This window comes from Eumetopias jubatus, unplaced genomic scaffold (assembly GCF_037043125.1).
Source record: "Eumetopias jubatus isolate StellerSeaLion01/CBP00866 unplaced genomic scaffold, mEumJub1_p1.0 scaffold_1, whole genome shotgun sequence".
Taxonomy (NCBI): domain Eukaryota; kingdom Metazoa; phylum Chordata; class Mammalia; order Carnivora; family Otariidae; genus Eumetopias; species Eumetopias jubatus.
The window spans coordinates 495228-513874 of NW_028274807.1; the positions used below are offsets into that span (position 1 = coordinate 495228).

The following is an 18647-nucleotide window of genomic DNA, read 5'->3' on the forward strand; positions in this document are numbered from 1 at the left end:
CCACGGCAGGCCTCAGACAGCCGTCGCCAAGCAGCCACACTCAGACCCTGCGCAGAGCCCAGGGTGCACAGCGGCACGCCAGGGGAGATCCCAGCAGGAGGTCGAGCCGATCGCTGGGGCCACAGGGGCCAAGGACAAGAAGCTGGGACAGGCTCCCAGGCAATAACCACATTCCGGTCATTTGTTACTGTAGCTTCTGTCCGAGGTGTTAAAATTGCTTTAAATTCAGTGCCTCATAAACATGCACAAGATACACCAGTGAGTCCCCATCAAGAGGGCGTGTGGCCCAGCACACGGCAGGACATTTATGGATGTAACACCTCAGTGCTACTTCCTGGCATGTCGTACTTGAACCTCTTCCCTCCCAAGTCAGGCCTGTGGAGGGGAGGCCATGGCCACGCCCTCGCTCGGCTGCGCTTACTCACAGGGGTTAGCGCCGTCGGCCACGATCAGCATGCGCAGTGAGCTGAGGCTGACGTCCCTCTGACCTCGCTGAGCTAGGAGAGACCAGTGCATGTCGCGGGACTTGACCAGCGCGGCCCGGGCTGCAGAGGGGGAGCACAGAAGTGCCTTGTGTCACGGGCAAGCGGCACCCTTGCTCCTCACAGACACACCCGAGTCAACACGGGTCCCCAGGACGAGTGAGTGTGAGGACAAACCTGAGGCCCAGCCTCAGGGAGTTACGAAGGGGCCCCCCAGGCCTGCTGGAGCAGAGCCCGAGGGACGAGGAAGCCCTGTGGCTGACCAAGGCAGGGGGCAGGAGGGCAAGGCCTCCGGGCAGCCCCATGGCCCTCTGTCCACACTGCGTCCTGGGAATCAACAGCTCTAGCACACTGGTGGCTTCTAAAGCCCTAACCTCAGATTAAAGCCATCTCCACTACTGAGAACCGGGAGTACTGATGGGGCTGTAAAGAAAATTTCAAGAGAACAAAATTAGTAGCCTATGGTGTTTGCAGAAGAGAGCTGCCACGGGGCTGCCCCTGACAAGGGCCGCCCAGGCCATGTGCACAGGCCAGGCACAGTCCACGACTGGTCATGGTGCGCGCAGGCAGTCAGGGCTCCTCAGCTCGTCCCTGCAGTTCCGCATGTCGGCTTTATTACTTTCTGAATCACCAAGGATTAAATCAAAGTGACTTCTTGAATGAAGGATGAGTCAGATGACGGTGCTATTTCCCATTACCTTTATAGGAACACACTTTCTGAATCCAGGACAGAGGGTTCACCTTCATCAGCGCGTACGGGATGCTGATGACGTGCATCCTGTTCATGACACTCTGTGGAAGAAACGGAGGTGCTCAAGGGGCAGGCCTTGCTCAGGTGCAGACAGCAGAGGGCCACACCATGCCAGAGAAGGCAAAGATAACATCAACGCCCTCCTCATGATGACACTTCACTTCAGATAAGGGTTAATTACATCACCTAAAAATAGGGCTTGGTGTCATCTATTGATACGAAGCATTAGGATCCCTCAATTCCAACCATTAGATCATTAGCATACAACACTCACTGTTAACACTCCATGCCACAGACCAGCATCCCTTTTGAAATCCAGCACATTTGTTAATGTCTCAGCTGAAAGTGGACAAAGATGGTTAAACCACTTGTGACCCTCTTCACAAGTCATGTGCATTTTTAAAGAAACTCTGAGATGAACACATCATTGATTGACATGAAGAGCTCTAGGAAACATACACAGCATTTCCAAATACCATGTACCAATTAATCAATCGTCTTGGTTATCTATTCAAATTACCAGAAAAACTCAGAAGTCAGTCATACAATTTTGGATTAAAACAGAGCTATGCTGGGGCACCTGGGTGGCTCAGTGGGTTAAGCGTCTGCCTTCGGCTCAGGTCATGATCCCAGGGTCCCGGGATCGAGCCCCTCATCAGGTTCTCTGCTCAGCGGGGAGTCTGCTTTCTCCCTCTCCCTCTACTCCTCCCCCTGCTCGTGCTCTCTCTCTCCCTCTCTGTCTCTCTCAAATAAATAAATAAAAATCCTTAAACATCTTGAAAAAAAAAAAAAAACCAGAGCTATGCTGATCACTAATGTGAAAACATAAGGAACAGCGTGTACTTGAGCGACCCCTCGAGACTCTCCCACTGCACACGGATGTGCTTACTTCTCACTGTACATCCAGACTCCCCCATTCTCACACCGAGGCCACCACCCTGCATCTTTGGGAAACGTCACATGCTGCTCATGTCGCTTCCCCTCAGAAAGCTGTCCCTTCTCTCTGCTCTCCTCCACTAAGGGTGGTGACCCAGGGCTGCCCACAGAGCCCTGTACTCTGCAGGACCTGGCTCGAGGCCCCCCAACCGAAGCCACAGCAACCCTGAGGTGCACCCCTCAGGACAGACACCAACGGTGAACATGAGTCTGCTGTGCCGGGAGATGAGACTGCTTTCTAGAGTTCTGTATGTATATGCTCCCTCTGTTGCTAAAGCCCCCAAATGATACGTGATATACACATGTCCAGAAAAAGGACACCATGTGACTTAATAGATCCAATTTTCAAAAAATTATTCAGGCCCTTGAATATAACTAAAATCATTCTCCAAATCTCCACTGAAGTCTGCAGCGACCCGACTTTTATTTTATTTTTATTTTCCCCTTACTTTTAAACACGTGTATTTTAGTTATTTAAAACATACCATTCAATTTACTTTCTAGTTTTATTCAATTCCAGTATTGTTACAGTAGGGAAACTATCGTTTTATAGTTTTTTAAAATAACAGTTCTAAGTTAAATATCCGATATTTAACAGTAAATGGGGGGAGGTGCTACCTTTATCACCAACAGAAAATCTATGACTTTCAAGATTCCGTTTGTGTATTTGCATGCGTGACAGTTTACGCCAAACCCACAGTAATACAAAAGTGGGTCCATCAAGTACAAAATACACTGCCCCTCAGCTATGTCACAGACGGAACCGCCCACCACGCCTAAGTGGTGGTATGTGAATTTCATGCTCCTTAAGATCAACAGACACACACATGTACTGGGAAGGACCTTGAGTGGGCCTGCCTGGGCGACCTAACCCCCACGCACCCAGCACAAGCAGAGAGCTCTGAGCACTCTGGCCCCACCTGGGCGAAAGGGCCAGACCGACACACAGCCACAGTCCCCAGGGGCCTGCACGCCCTTACCTTCTGAGTAGCCGCAAGCCTGAGTCAGAGCCCGGCACTGGGCCAGCAGGGATGCGTGCGACACCGTGACCCCCACTGTGCTGCCTTCTTTGCTGGTTTTATACTGAAAGATTTCAAGAAAAAAAATCCATTATGTGATGCCTCTGGAGGTCACAGCAGACTGAATGGGAGGCTGGCAGAATTTAAAAAGAAGTGGTCAGTTGTCCGTCCTTCACTAACCATCCCATCACACGGGAGCACACGATATGCCGTGAGTCTTGGGGTGACACCCACAGAGGAAAGTGGGGCACCCCTGGGGTAAGTGCCTGGGTACAGCAGTGCATGCGGGCTCCCCCATAATTGCCGACCCTTTCTGTCTCTGGGGTGAAGATCAAACAGAAGGGTAAGTTTAAGCCTGTAATCTAAAATAAATGGCAGCTTACACTCATGAGAAACAAGAGTTGAGCCTGTGGGGGCTGCTTCAACGTGCTCTGAGTTAGACGAGGCCATTACCTCGATGTAGGCAGTCCCAGACCCTGCATCTTGGGCCTGCGGGTGCCAGTCTTTGGGGGGCTTGGTCAGATGCTTGCCGTCGATCACCAGCCAGGAGAGCGGGGGCCATCCTGTGAGGGTACAGACGGCCCAGGAGAGTGGTCAGCGGGCCTCAGGGCTAAGCCACCCACCACACAGCTACCGGCTACTGCGCACCTGGGGAACACAAGTCTCCGTCCGTTCACTTTGTATTAATTTATATTTAATTCAGTAGGTGCCTCTGACCAGTGACTCTGAACCAGGGGGAAGCGGGACATGCAGGCCTCTGACAAGGACCTCACTCCTGCTGGAGACACCTCCCCTGCCCTTGGGGGCCTACCTTTGAAAGTCGCCACCTCTCCTGTCTGTGCCTTGGGCAGGCCTTTCTGACAAGCGTCCGTGGTTAGGGCCAGGGCGACGCCGCAGCTGCCCAGCAGAAACCCGACCTGCTGGCTGCCAGCATCCTGCAGAAAACACAGCGAGGCGCTCACGGGGCTGCCACAGTGAGCCCTGCACCGCTCAGGCCCACCAAGAAAGCTGAGCCCTTCACCTTCATTCGCCCTCATCAACTTCTACAACTGAATCCTAAATGGGTATATACTCTATTTTCATGGAAATTAAATAGAATCATTTTTAAATTTAAAAGATATATTTTTGCAATGAAATAGAAAGTTCTGGATAATGGGCTAATCTCTCAGTGTTTTCTTGTAAATGACATTTAGCAGCATTTTAATAAACCAAAAATAATAGCATGGAAATTTCCACTTGAGTCATCTTTAAAATTTGCAGATTAATCTGGGGAGGCCCAACCTTTAACACTTTAGCACAATTACTTATTTCCCACAGAAAGGCACATTTCCTTCCAGTCAACGCTTCTTTTATACATATCCCCCAGTAACGTTTTATCACTTTCTTCCTGCAAGTTTGACAAATCTTGCTTTTTCTGAAGAATCTCTCTCAGTATTCAAATATCTGTTCATCGTATATTATCCTCGGGTGTACTGGTTTTATGTCAAACTTCACTTTTGGGATTCTTGAGTATTTGTTGCTGATAATGCTTACTTTAACTACCTGAACACTGATAGGGTAGAAAACTCTAATTTTCTAAAAATACGTGCCTTGTGTATTCCTAAAATACTTTTTTTCAATAATCAGATTACTGACATTTATACTTGAAATGTAATAGCTCCCTAGAACATCACCAAGTCCCCCACATTAATCATTTGTCAGTAATAAAAACTGCTTGCTGTTATGTAAGCAGACAGAAAAGCAAGCAAATTCCCACCTCACATATTCAAAACTATCACTGAGAAGGAGTTACAATATGTCACAGTGTGACTTACTCATTCCCAAGAAATGAGAATTATTATCAATAAGTGTATGGTTTTGGGAGACAGTTTAACAAAATCTGATCGTAAATTCTATCCATCAGAGGAAAAAACACGCACCATTTGTTCTGAAAAATTCACAGAGATGACGTAATAGCTCCGTCTACAGCTTCTAAAGTCCCTCTCACAACAAGACACACGAGAGCCGGACTGCAGCCGACTCCGCATCTAACACTCTCTCAAGCCCTGACCTGCCTGCCTGCCTCCCTCTCTTCACTCAGAACAGCGCCCGGCTGCCAGGCCGCTCCAGCAGCAAAGCGCCAGCCTCTGAAGAGAACCTCACAGGGCCGGAGCCCCACAGCCCCGACCAAGTTAGCTACCTTTCTTGTTAATGGCACTTCTATGGGGACAGGAACCAGGTCTGCCAGGAGACACCCATAAAATGCCACCATGAACATCACAGGGTCACTGTTCGGAAACACCAGGGCCACCTACAACAGTACAAAGGAAATCCATGAAATCCACTCACGAATGATGCCGTCATCTCAATGTTCAGAACACCCGCTGACTAGATGGAATTTGGACATTTTAGATCATCTTACGGCTTTTCAAATGTAGTTCAGAAAATGTAATTTGGGGGTTAATTCTTGGTCCTTAGATTTCCTCAACCATGTAACTTTTCATAAATAGTTTTCAGGTTGAGGTCTTTATTCTACAAGCAACAAAATAATTTGGAGCGTTTGTGCCTAACGGCAGTCCAGCACAAGTCTGGCGTGGGACGGAGACCTGGCTGGCTCCGTGCACGCTGCCTGTCTGGGGCACACCACCCACATCTGTCAGCCCGGGCGAAAAACACCCACAGCAACAGGAAGAGTGGGCACGGCACCAAATTATACCCAAAATACCTTCCAGAAGATAAAATCCTAACACCAAAGTTTTAGTCGATCAGATCTTCGCTCAAGACTTAAATGTACTGACAGGGAGGGGGGAGGGCACCAGACCAATCAGCGGAGACCCCCACCGCCGCTCCTACTGCAGAGTCCCCTGGTCCCCATGCTGCTACTGTTTAAGTTACATGCTCTATTTTATTCATCTTACACTTTCATTTTTATCAAAAACATTTTAAAAACACAGAATTTAAGATGACAAAAGTACTAATGGAAAACAATACCCCCATGCTCCATCCTCCCTCACTCCCCAAGGCAACCTCTTCAAAACATCCTACATCTTCCTTTTGCCATTTACTCTCCCATTTTTAAGTATTATGCGTACACTGCTATATTCTATTGTTGAAAATGTCTCAGTATAGACTTTATTTCCCTTTATTGTAGAGGAGTTCCCAGCCCTCTCCATTCCTGCCTTTCTCTTCCCCATCCTTGCAGCTGCCATTTCTAACAACATCAGGTAAAATTAAAAGCTATTTATGGAATAAGATTTTTGTAAACCCCAAATATTGTAATAAGTGTGCTTGAAACCATTAAGTGATAAAGTCAGGATAGTAGATGCTAACACCGGGCCCTTGAGAACACAAAACAAGGGCTACGTATAACTACTTGATAAGACACAATTTAAGCTACACCTCTACTCTCTCCTTGAGGTCTGGAAATCCAGTTTCTAACAAGTTAATTTGCTGAAAAGGGCAAAGCTCTCCTTTAAAAGTTGATATTAATAGTGGTTGCACCAGAACTGTGACCCATAGCTTTGAGACTAGATGTTTGGTATAAAAACATTTTTAGAGAATTTAGAGTTGTGTTTGTTCACTTTTATAAACTCTTTTTCCCACAGGGCGATGAATTGGCCACCCACATCTGACAGTTAGCTCATTCACCGTGATCTGTCAATCTTCCATAATTAACCTAACTCCGCGGACTCTCTCAGGAGTCAAGAAGGGTATCTGGAAGTCTCTGTCCTTGCAGGAATCTTTTTCAAGAAAAATAAATTAGTGATTCTTAGAGTCATTTTAAAGCACAACATAAACCAGGAACTCTTACAGTTTCATTCTAAAGCACAACATATCAAGTACCATTCTCGGACAATTCCCGTTTTTCAGCCGAGTCCACATCTGCTGATGGTAATGGCCACCTCTACTTGCTTTGCTTTCCATGTATCTGTTGGCCAATATGCTCTAAAGTGCTCCGCCAGATATGTTCAATACCTTCCCAAAGTATTTTCTAAGTAGCCAACCCGTCAGGTCGTCCTAAGTCTTACCAGATGCCCAGCCGCGTACCCCGGCCTGGGGCCTCTGTCCTCCCAGGCTGCCCTGCACCACGGCTCGCTCCTGCCCACCCGAAGCTCGGAGGCTGGTTGCTGCACCCTGGTCCTGCTCAGTAAGCGGCGAGGAGCTCTGTTGCGGGCCCTCTCCCTCTCCCGCTTCAGCATGTTGACAGGCATTACTACCACCACTTAAAATTCTCCACTCTCTGTCCCCTTTCCCGTCTGGAACTCCTACCAGCCGGACACCGGCCCTTCTTGACCAAGGCTCAGTTTCTGTCCTTCCGTCCTTCCCACTTGCCATCTCCTAGCCTTCCCCACTAGCATCTTTGTCTTGCTTTGTGGAGCAGTGTCTTCACCTTAGTTCTCCAGGGATATTAAGACTAATTTTTAAAAAAAATTTATTTTCTGTATGTGACTTTCTTCCAGGTTTGTTTCCTCCCTCCACCTCCCCCCCCCCCCACTTTTCCCTTTTCTTGTTTTTCTTTTCTTTGCCTGTTGGTTGTTTTCTTTCACATTCTTCAAATGTCCTGGGTGACTGGTTCTTTTTAGAGTGGACACTCAAAGAGTTGCCTGAAACTTACAGTCTCACTGTGGGGCGATCTGACCACAACAGCCCTCTCACTAGGGGGTCTCACTATTGAGTGTCCTGCCCTCCATCGTGGACGTTCTGGTCTACCTGCGCTCCTTGCGTCTGCTTCAGTTTGCCCAGAGCCATGCTCACCAACATTACTTCCTATGATGACGGAAACGTTCTATCTCCAAGCTATCAAATGTGGTAGCTATTAGCCACATGTGGTTCATGAGCCCTTGAAAAGTGGCTTGGGTGACTGAGGAACTAAATTTTTTATTTTATTTAACCGTGGTTAATTTAAATGGCCCCATGTGGCTACTGCAACAATGTTGGGCAGTGTAGTAAGTACAAGGAACTAATAAGCCTCTAGCCTCCTTCATGTTCTACCTCAGCTGTGAGCTAAGAGGGGGCTGCCTGGCCACATGGACGAGAGGAAGAGATGAATTTCCAAGTAGGGTCAACGTTTACTCATAAAACTTAAGCTTTGGGGATCCAATTTTTATTAATATTAATATTTTTACTAAAACCAATAGATATGAAGTCAAAGAGGAAAGATGTTGAAGAGTCAGTGGATGAGCAATGAAGAATGAAAAGAACCATCATCTTACATACATCGTCATAAACCTTGTCCATATTTAATATTTTTCTTTGCTGACTTTAAACCCCTTGTATTAATGCTATAAGTCTAACCAACTGATGGAATACTGATTTCAATGAGACATATTTTTAGAGTTTGCTTTTGCTCACTCCAATAAGTTATATTCTAGTTACTTACTCTGTCTCCAGGTTTAAGTAGTGGTTCATTCTTACTAGTCAGTTTATTAAGTAGAGTATAAGCTAGTTTTAAACTCCGACTCCAAAGTTTGCCTAAAATAAAATAAAAATACTAAGCAATGTAAAATTTAAGAAACTGATAAATAACATTTTGATGTAGCAATCACAATATCCCATAATGTACCATCACTCTATTATTGGAAATTCAGGTAGTTTCCAACTGATAACTATTTTGCACAATGCTGTAATGAACATCATAGTTTTCTCTTAAAAATAACTTATGGATTTATTTTTCTTAATACAAAAAAAGAACAGGAATTTATTATAGAAAATTTAGAGCATAGAAAAACTAACAGAAAAAAGTCAGCATTCTTTTGGTTATGTACACACACACACACACATACACACACAAGCATATATACATGTACGTGCAATTTTCAAGAAATTGGATCATACTTCACTCTGCTTTGTTCAGTCAACATTGTATTTCGGATGCATTTTCATGTCATTAAATATCTCTCAACTACATCCCTTATTATGATTATGAGTGGCATAGAATTCATTTAACCTCTCTAATTCATGAGGTGGGTCCTATCTCCATCTCCAGTTTTCACACAAGGGGAGACCGTCCAGGAGACGTCAGTCCCTCCAGGACCCAGCCCTCAGGCCCAGCAGATTCTGCCGGGCACACGCCACTCCGGCACGCAGGCTCACGTACAGAGCGCAGCTGTGAACGCTCAACAAAGGACAACGTCACTGAGGAAGATGGACGATGAAACAAAGGGAAGGGAAGGAAGTCTAAAGGCCTCTGGGAGGTAGACTGAGGAGGGGCAACAATGGGGTAGGACGACAGAAAACCCGAGTCCATCCCCAACACTGAAGCAGCCTCAACACCGACCCTACATAGTACCAAAGAAGCGACACAAGAGTCATGATTCAGCCCCTTTCAAATTCCTGGGGAATGACCACATGCAATTTGAGCAGCCATGCCCCCCGAGTAGTGCTCAGATTTCATCATAAATAAAACTAAACATGGGTGCAACATTATGAAATAAGTGAACTGTGGGACCTGAGAAATCAGTGAGAAAAAAAATATTCAACTCAAAACACTGTTGCCTTTGTCTATATACAAAGGTCAGTTCAAGATGTTGATAATCCAGATTTTCAAACTGAATCCAGCTATATATAAAAAGAATGATGTATCATGACAAAGTCAGTTTATCTCAAGAATGCAAAAAGTTTTGGGGCACTGGGTGGCTCATAGGTTGAGCGTCTGACTCTTGGTTTGGCTCAGGTCATGATCTTGGGGTGGTGAGATTGAGCCCCACCTAGGGCTCCACACTAAGTGGGGAGTCTGCTTGAAGACTCTCTGTCTCTCCTCTGCCCCTTGCCCCACTCTCACGCACTCTCTCTCAAATAAATAAATCAATCTTAAAAAAGTGCAAAAAGTTTTAACAGAAAATCAACATAATTTGTCACATTAACAAAGGTGAAAAAAGGTAAAACAACTGAACAATCATTCAGGATTTTAAATGATTTAAATTCGGAATGAAAGGAAATTTCCTTAAAGTTGGTAAAGCCCATATTTAAAAGTCCTACAGGAAATATCAGAATTAATGGTCAGATATTGAAAGCTCTCCCTGGGGAAGTAGAAACAAGCCAAGGACATCTGCCTTTTTACTGAAAGTCTTAGCCGACGCAGTAAGGGGGCAGGGTGGAGAGAGAAGGCCAACAGTTGGAAACAAAACTGTCATTATTTGCATTACTTGCATATGTGACTGGTACATTATGAATCTCTTGACTTCCTCCATGGATGTCAAGATTTACTATAGAGCCACAGTAATTCAGGAAGTTGGTGCTGGCATAAGGGTAGTATATTGGGCGCCGGGGTGGCTCAGATGGTTAAGCGTCTGCCTTCGGCTCAGGTCATGATCCCAGGGTCCTGGGATCGAGTCCTGCATCGGGCTCCCTGCTTGGCAGGGAGCCTGCTTCTCCCTCTGCCTCTCTCTCTCTATCTCTGTCTCTCATGAATAAATAAATAAAATCTTAAAAAAAAAATAAGGGTAGTATAGTAACTCAATGGGATAAAACAAAGAACTGCAACAGCCCCACTATGTGTGGACAATTCCATCTATGACACAGGTGGCCTGGAGAAGGGTGGTGGCCCTGTGGGAATGAGAATGGGACGGATGGCTACCTGTCCTGAAAAACGGACCCTGGGACCCATCCCCACGCTGTACACAGACTCATTCCCAGCAAATTTGGTACATCTAAATGTGAATGGCAAAACAGCAGAGCTACTGCAAGACAACAGAATAACTGTATGACCTTGGCTTAGGTAGAGTCCTTAAGGAGAACTCCGAAAGCATTCACCGTGAACATAAAGGAAGGTGAGGTTGGGCGGAGCTTCTGCTCACTAAGGTACTGGTCAGCAGTGGGTGGGGTAGGCTCACAGTGGGGGACACCAGGAGCACATGTCACTGACAAGGACCGGTATCCAGAAAACGCCAAAAATTCCCACAAATAACCCTACATAAAAAATGTGCAAAAGATTCAATAGTACTTAACAAAAGAGAAAACCCAAATGATTAAAAAAAAACCAAAAAACAGGAAAAGATGTCAATCTACTTTGTGATCAGGAAAATGCAAATTAACACCAAAATGAAATACTACTACCATATTCTCACCAGATTAGCCCCAGGAAGCCTGATGATGGGGAACAGATGGGACTGACCCACTGATCAGGTTAAGTGTAAACTGGGAACGTTTGGCATCATCTGATAAATGTGAAGATATGCATAATCCCAGACCCAACACTTCCACTCAGGAGTACATACCCTAAAACATGCATGCTTATGTACCAGGTGGCACACCCCAGAATGTTCTTAGCAGCATTGTTTGTGAGAGCCAAAACTGGATATCAACATTATAGCCAATACGTAAATTCTGATCTATTCGTTCTTAGACAGAAATGAATGAGCTACAACTATACACAATAATATGAATCATAAAAGCATAATGGTAAAAGACTCTGCTTCCAAACAGGAGACAGTACTGGTGGCAGACCAGGGCTCCCACCTAAAACAATTTTATCCAACAACTGGATAAAATGCAGAAATCATCTAGCGAAGACAACTAGAGGAGTTAAGGCTCGAGAGGGAAAACCCTTGGGAAGGCGAGCTGACCCACGTGCACAGCTGGGGGTTATGCGGGCCCTGGCACCCACCGGAGACAGAGTATCTCATGGACTCATGCCCATGGAGCACTGCCACTGAGGCATGAAGATAACAGCAGAGCTTCTGGCAGAGGCTGGAAGCCACGACACCCCAGCCAGCCTCCCCTTCGGAAATGTACTGGGTCCTGGGGCTGTGAGCAACAGGGGCCGAAAACCCATGTGGAAAACCTCTGAGAAGCAAAGCGGAGTCCTTACGTAGCACATGAGACAGAAGCCATGGCTGGGGAACCCTGGAGGAGAAGGACAGACAGGTGCTCAGAGGGGGGTTGAGCCAGCCCCAACTGCATGGCAGAGACAGGCCACCAAGCTACCTGCCACGCGGAGTGAAGGAGGAACGTCTCTCGTGGAGGGGACATCATCTGGAACCTCCTCTGGAACCTCCATAACTTTTTACACACAATGTCCAACATTTAATCAAAAAGGTACCAGGCATCCCAAAGTTAAATTCCCCAAACTAAAACCAAGAGAAAGTACAGACAACAGCAACAGGCCCAGAGGTGACCTGACCTGGAGCTGGCTGACAGAAACTTTCCATCATGGTAAGGGATGTATGGATTCTGGGAAATAAAGGAAAGGATGAAGACAATGCATGGAATGATAAAGAATTTTCCTAGAAAATTAGAATAGGAATTAGAATGTAGAAGTGAAAATTCTAAACTAAAAAGACAATATCAAAATTAAGAACTCATCAGGAATTTCATAATAGAATAAAAATTTCACAGAAGACAGGATTAGAGAATTTGAATAAAGGAAAATTTAAAAATCTCCAAACTGAAGTACAGACGACCCTCGAATAACCCAGGTCCACTTACCTGTGGATTTTTTTTTGATAAATACTATAAATGTATTTTCTCTTCCTTAAGATTTTGTTAACAACATTTTCTTTTCTCTAGCTAACTTTATTGTGTGAATACAATATATAATAAAAACAACATATAAAATAAGTGTTATCAACTGTTTATGTTAATCAGTAAGCCTTCTGGTCAGCAGCAGACTAGTAGTAGTTAAGTTATGGGGGGAGTCAAAACTTATACTTGGGTTTCCAACTGTGCAGGGGTCAGCACCCCTAACCCCTGTATTGTTCAAGGGTCAACCAAATACATAGAAAAGAAAACAAAATAGGAAAAAGAACATTAAAGCTATATGGGATTCAAAAAAGGTGTAAGTATAATCAAAGTCCCAGAAGGACGAGAGAGAGAGAAACCTCAATTCAACAGGTGGGAGCTGTGAGCAGACCACAGCGGGCAGTGAGCGCCTTTCTGAGGAATTACAGATTGAGCTCTCATGAGTACAGAGGCAAAGATCCTAAACAACACACCGGCTGAATCAAATTCAGACATTTGTTAAAAAGATATCATGGCGAAGTGGGATTTATTCTAGGAGTGCCAAGGCTGCTTAACATTTGAAGATTAATCAATGTAAGTCATCAAATTAAGTGGGGAGGAGAGAGAAAGATGCGATCACCTTGACAGAGCAGAAAAAGTGTTTTACAAATTCAATGCCATCCACGGCTAAAACAAAACAAAACAAAACTTCTAGTAAGCTAGGGATAGAAGGGAACTTCCACCATCTGACGAAGAATTTCTACCACAAAATAGCAATCATACTTCCTGACCCAAAGCTTTCCACCGGAGCTGGACACGCAAGCATATGCCCACTACCCAACACTGTACTGGCGTTCTAGCTCTTCAGTGAGGCAAGAAAGAAATAAAAGACACCAGTATTGGGAAAGCCAAAATAACAGTGTCTTTGTTCACAGATGACATGACTTTGAACATAGGATATCCAAAAGATATATGGACAAACTACTAATTAACAAACAGAAAAAGAATTAGTAAGTTAATTTAATGAGATTATTAGATATAAAATCACCATTTAGGGGCACCTGGGAGGCTCGGTCGGCGAAGCATCTGCCTTCAGCTCAGGTCATGATCCCAGGGTTCTGGGTTCAAGCCCCACATCAGGCTCCCTGCACCAGCAGGGAGTCTGCTTCTCCCTCTGCCTGCCCCTCCCCCTGCTTGTGCTCTCTCTCTTTCAAATAAATAAAATCTTTTTTTTAAAAAATCACCATTTAAAAAATCAATTGCACTTCTATATACAAGCAACAAATGAGCAGAAAAAAGTTTTTAATCATTCCATTTCAAGAGGAATAAATCTAATGAAAGATGCTCAAGGGTTCTGTACTCAAAAGTATAAAACATTAATGAGAGAAATTAAAGGGGGCCTTGAAATAAGGGGAAAATATTCCACAGTTGTGAATTGGAAGATTCCGTAACTGTAACGGTACCAATTCTCTTCACATTTTAACTACAGAATCAATGCAGCGCCAATCAATATCCTAGCAGGAATCTTTCTGGAAATTAACAAACTGATTCAAAAGATGGCTTAGAAATGCAAAGAGCCAAGAATAGTCAAGAAAACTGTAAGGAACAATCACAGAGCTGAAGGGCATCTATACCAGACACCAGGGCTCATAAAGCTGTAGGCGTTCAGGGAGCACGGACAGACAAAAGAGCATGAGGGCAGCCGCCGACCCACATGTGTCTTTTCACCTGATCTGCCTGGGGGAAGCACTGCCTTTTCAGTAGATGGTACTAGGTCGATTAGACATTCACTAAGAAAGAAAATGATTCCAATGTCACACCATACAAACTACACTGAAGATGAATCATGACACCTAAATATGAAGAGTAAAGCAAGTTTTCAGAAGAAAAAGTAAGGAGAATATCTTTGTGACCTTAGGTTTGGCAAACAGGACAAAAAGCCGCTAAAATAAAGGGGAAAAAAAATAGATAAATTAGACTAATTAGATTAAGACTTCTTATTTATCTAAAGCCGCAAATAAAAGTGTTAAAAGACAGTCCACAGAGTGGAAGAAGACTTTTGCAAAACAAGTCTGACAAAAGACATGTATCTGAAACATACAAAGAAGAAAACATTAGCAACCAAATAGAAAAACAAGCCGAAGATCTGGATAGTACATAAAAGAGGGTATTCAAACAGCCAATAAACAGACAGAAGTATCACTAGGCATCAGAGAAACGCAAATAAGTTACTACCATAAATGACACCATAAAACACACACAGGAAAGGCTAAAATGAAATAAAGAGACAAGATCAAGTGTTGGCAAGGGTGTGGAACAACGGTAAGTCTGCACACACAGTCTGGACACGGTGTAACAGTGTGTCCTAAAGCCAAACACGGCTGCTCGTACATGTACATTTATGCCCAGCACGAACGGACTCACCTAAGAATGTTCATAACAGCACTATACAGAATAGCCCCAGTGGAAAGGTCCATCTACTGTAGAGTACGCAAGTAATTTCTGGCATATTCATACAATAAACACATCCATCAATGAGTTTCATACAACATCATGGCTGAGTCTCCTACACAATGCTGCACAAAAGAATGCACACACAACACCTTTCACTTAATTCCATTTACATAAAACTTGGACAGGGAGAGCCAGAAATGTCCACAAGCATCAGGACAGTTCAACCATCATTGTGAGGATGTATGTGCTGGAAGGGACACAAGGGGCCTAGGGACCTGGAAATGCTCGAGAGCTGAGTGCTAGTTAGAGGAGCACATTCACTCCGTGAAAATGCATCAAGCCAGACGCTTATGATTTGTGTTACATAAAAATATAACACAGAACCAAAAGATGCCAAACAAAAAAATACACACTGTATGATTTCATTTATACAAAGTTCAAAATGAGACAAAACCAAATTCCATTGTTCAGAGGTGCATATTTGGATGTGAACCTCGACACCAGAGCAGTGGCTGGTCGCCATCAGTCAGTGAGGAATCCCCGCTGCTGGGAGGAAGGGGCAGTGGTCCAGGAGGGGCACCTGGAGTGAGGCAATGTTCTGTTGTTCTGACAGTTGTGTTGGTCTCTTGGGAACTGTTCTAGCATGTTCGTGAAACTGTATGTCTGTGCTGTATGACATGTAACATTTTACAGCTAAACCAGAGCCCAACTGCTTTTAACACTTGCCATAGGTGAGGGTGTAGAAGGCCTTCCCAGCCGTGTCCAAGGCAGTCAGACAGGGGGCTTTGGGCTGCGTCGTACCCCACCGCTGCAGGGCAGCCAGCAGGGATGGGGGCCAGGGGACCCCCACAGCCAGAGGTTCCCCTTTCAGTACCACCATCTGGCTTCCCTCAGGCTTTGGCTGATTTGGATCTGGTTGCTGCACTGTAAGCAAAATTGAAGTTTAAAAATCAGCATTTCATAGGACCATGCATACATTCTGTTTTTAAGCTTTCTCTTAAAAAATACCAACTATAAGAGGGGCGCCTGGGTGGCTCAGTCGGTGAGCGTCTGCCTTCAGCTCAGGTCATGGTCCCAGGGTCCTGGGATGGAGCCCCGCGTCGGGCCCCCTGCTCCGCGGGAAGCCTGCTTCTCCCTCTGCCCCTCCCCCTGCTCCTGATGTCTCTCTCTCACAGCTCTTGCTCTCTCTCAAATAAATTCTTAAGAAAAAAAATACCAACTGTAAGAAGGTTACAATAACTTGTTTAGATTTCCTTATCATTATAATAGTCCCAGACCAATGGACCACAGGACAGATGGAGACTCATCATATGGAAACTGTGGGACACTGTACCCGACCCCACGGGCCAATCCCCAGAACGGCGGTAGTGCGTGGGGTGACAGCCAACGATGACACCTGAGGGAAAGGCACTAGTCCCACTTATCAAGGATGAAAGTGAGTAGAATCACCATCTCAGTTTGGGCACTCAAAACAACCATCACCATGTTGAAAGAAAAAAATAAAGGATAATCGATTACATTTCCAGTGGCTGTGTAACCAGCATTGGCCCAAGTGCAAGAAAGACTCCCCGAAGACCATTTCTACCACCAAACTCTGAATTTGAAAGGCGTCATCTGTTTATAAAGGGGAAAACAATGACCTAAGGGTTGTGCCTAATCCTCAGTGAGGAGGAGATGCCTGGCAGTGGTCTGTGGGGCAGCAACACGACACAGGAGAGGCACGAGGGGGCAGGGGCTGAGCCAGCCATGCGCCCCTGCGGCTGGAACACAATTACACGCTCATACCTTGTACTAGACTTTATTTCTTTCTTACAGATTTATACTTCTTTCTACTTCTTGGTAATTTTCTTTTAAAAATAGATCTGTATTCTTTTTTCCTAAATGTATATCTCACTCATAAATGAGAGACTAAATTTCTGAAAAAGGGCCAAAACCATGCTAAAAATATACTTTAAAACCATGGGAAGACAAGTATTTCAGATTTAAAGTTTAAATAAAAATTCAAATAATGGGGGTGCCTGGCTGGCTCAGTTGGTGGAGCGTGTGACTCTCAATCTCAGGGTCAGGAGTTCAAGCCCCACGTTGGGCATGGAGCCTACTTTTAAAAAAATTTAAATAATGTAAATAAAATGAAATCTTAGGAGTATTCTTATCAAGCACTAAGCACTGGATTAGAGGCACAGAGAAATGTTAAGTCCCTTAACCAGGAGTGACGCGTTTTCTCCCTGTTCATGTAACGTGACACACGGTGACCCCGGGGCTGGAAACACGGAGAGTCACTTGGTTGTGCTGTAACGTCACAGAGTGACCACACATAACACACATTAACAGGACAGCCACCCTGTTCACACTGACACGGGAGCCCACCCGAGATCTCTCACCTTCCAACAGCTCCTCAAAATCATCCACAAAGAACTCCTTCAGCGGAGGGCGCTTCGGCCTCTTCAGGGTGTTGAGAAGTTGCTGGATTTTGGAGGACACTCTGCTGTTCACAGGGACACCTGCCAAGGAAAGAGGAGCGCTGAGGCCAGAGCTTGCCAACCCTCTGGAGACAGGACATGGAGACAGGGTTCAGCGACCAACAATGCACACAGGTTGGAACTCATAAATCCAACCAAGCACTGGCCCCATCGTGCAGTCATTTTGGAACTCATTAACTCATTCAACAAATATTCACTGAAGGCCTTCCGGGAACTAGAACTTTTTTTAAGCTCGTGATCTTCAAAGCGGTCCAGAGACCCTTTCAGGGGGCTCATGGGGCCACACGGGGGTGTCACTGCCCTTCCCTCCCTCCTCACAGGGCACGGCGAGTCTTCCAGAGGCCCCACGAAGCGTGAGCCACAACAGACTGATCGGGGACGAGGCACGGGGGCCAGGTGTCTCCACCATGCCGGCGGCGAGGGAGACAGGCAATGTGGAAAACAAGCCCATTCTTCCGGCCAAATTGTTAGAAATTCTGTCATAAATGTTGCTACTTATGTGAAGATGTGATGAGTTTCTTATTGCTATTTTTAAATGGATTAATAAATATTTTTTAAATCTTTAGTTTTAACTTCTAACATAGTAAATATCAAGAGATTTCAGCCACATACACTAAAAGCTCTTCGGTGTCCGCAGTAATTATCCAGAAACAATGTTTTGGGAGATGTAGAGTCAGCAGAAAGGCAGCTCCCCATCTGCTGGGTGAAAACAAGCAGGGACATGCGCACACGCCCAGAAGCCACAGCAGCCGCCAGGGTGAGGCTGCTCTAAAGTGAGCGCAGTGGGAAGAAAGCCACAGGCTCCGTGGGCAGCACTTCCGTGGAGGACAGATGAGCAGGGCCCCGAGCCTCAGACACAGCTAGCCGTCCAAGCGCAAGTGTGGCAGCCGGCACCGGTGTCCTCCCGCAGCACCCCCGTCCTCCAATTTGGAGCCAGTCACGTTCCTGAACCAAGCACCGTACTGGGTCATCACCTGTCTCGTCTCCTTTGATCTGAAACATTGCTTCATCCTTTATGACAATGACTTTTGAAAGAATACAGTTCTTTTTTTTTATAAGTAGAACATACCTCATTATGAGTTTGCTTGAGGTTTTCTCATAATTCAAT

General features: G+C 45.3%; 1 protein-coding gene across 2 annotated transcripts in view; it reads right to left on the reverse strand.

The window, feature by feature from the left end:
- The window catches only part of DIP2A (DIP2 acetate--CoA ligase A), a 107607-nt gene that overhangs the window by 38538 nt on the left and 50422 nt on the right, over positions 1–18647 (reverse strand). For both annotated transcript variants that reach the window (XM_028094740.2, XM_028094741.2), the window contains exons 7-16: positions 17441–17560; positions 15786–15983; positions 8548–8639; positions 5368–5478; positions 4000–4123; positions 3642–3751; positions 3150–3252; positions 1508–1572; positions 1181–1274; positions 426–545 (exon numbers count right to left, since the gene is read on the reverse strand). In XM_028094740.2, the coding sequence (XP_027950541.2) occupies positions 426–545; positions 1181–1274; positions 1508–1572; positions 3150–3252; positions 3642–3751; positions 4000–4123; positions 5368–5478; positions 8548–8639; positions 15786–15983; positions 17441–17560 (1137 nt within the window). The remainder of the gene's footprint in view (positions 1–425; positions 546–1180; positions 1275–1507; positions 1573–3149; positions 3253–3641; positions 3752–3999; positions 4124–5367; positions 5479–8547; positions 8640–15785; positions 15984–17440; positions 17561–18647) is intronic.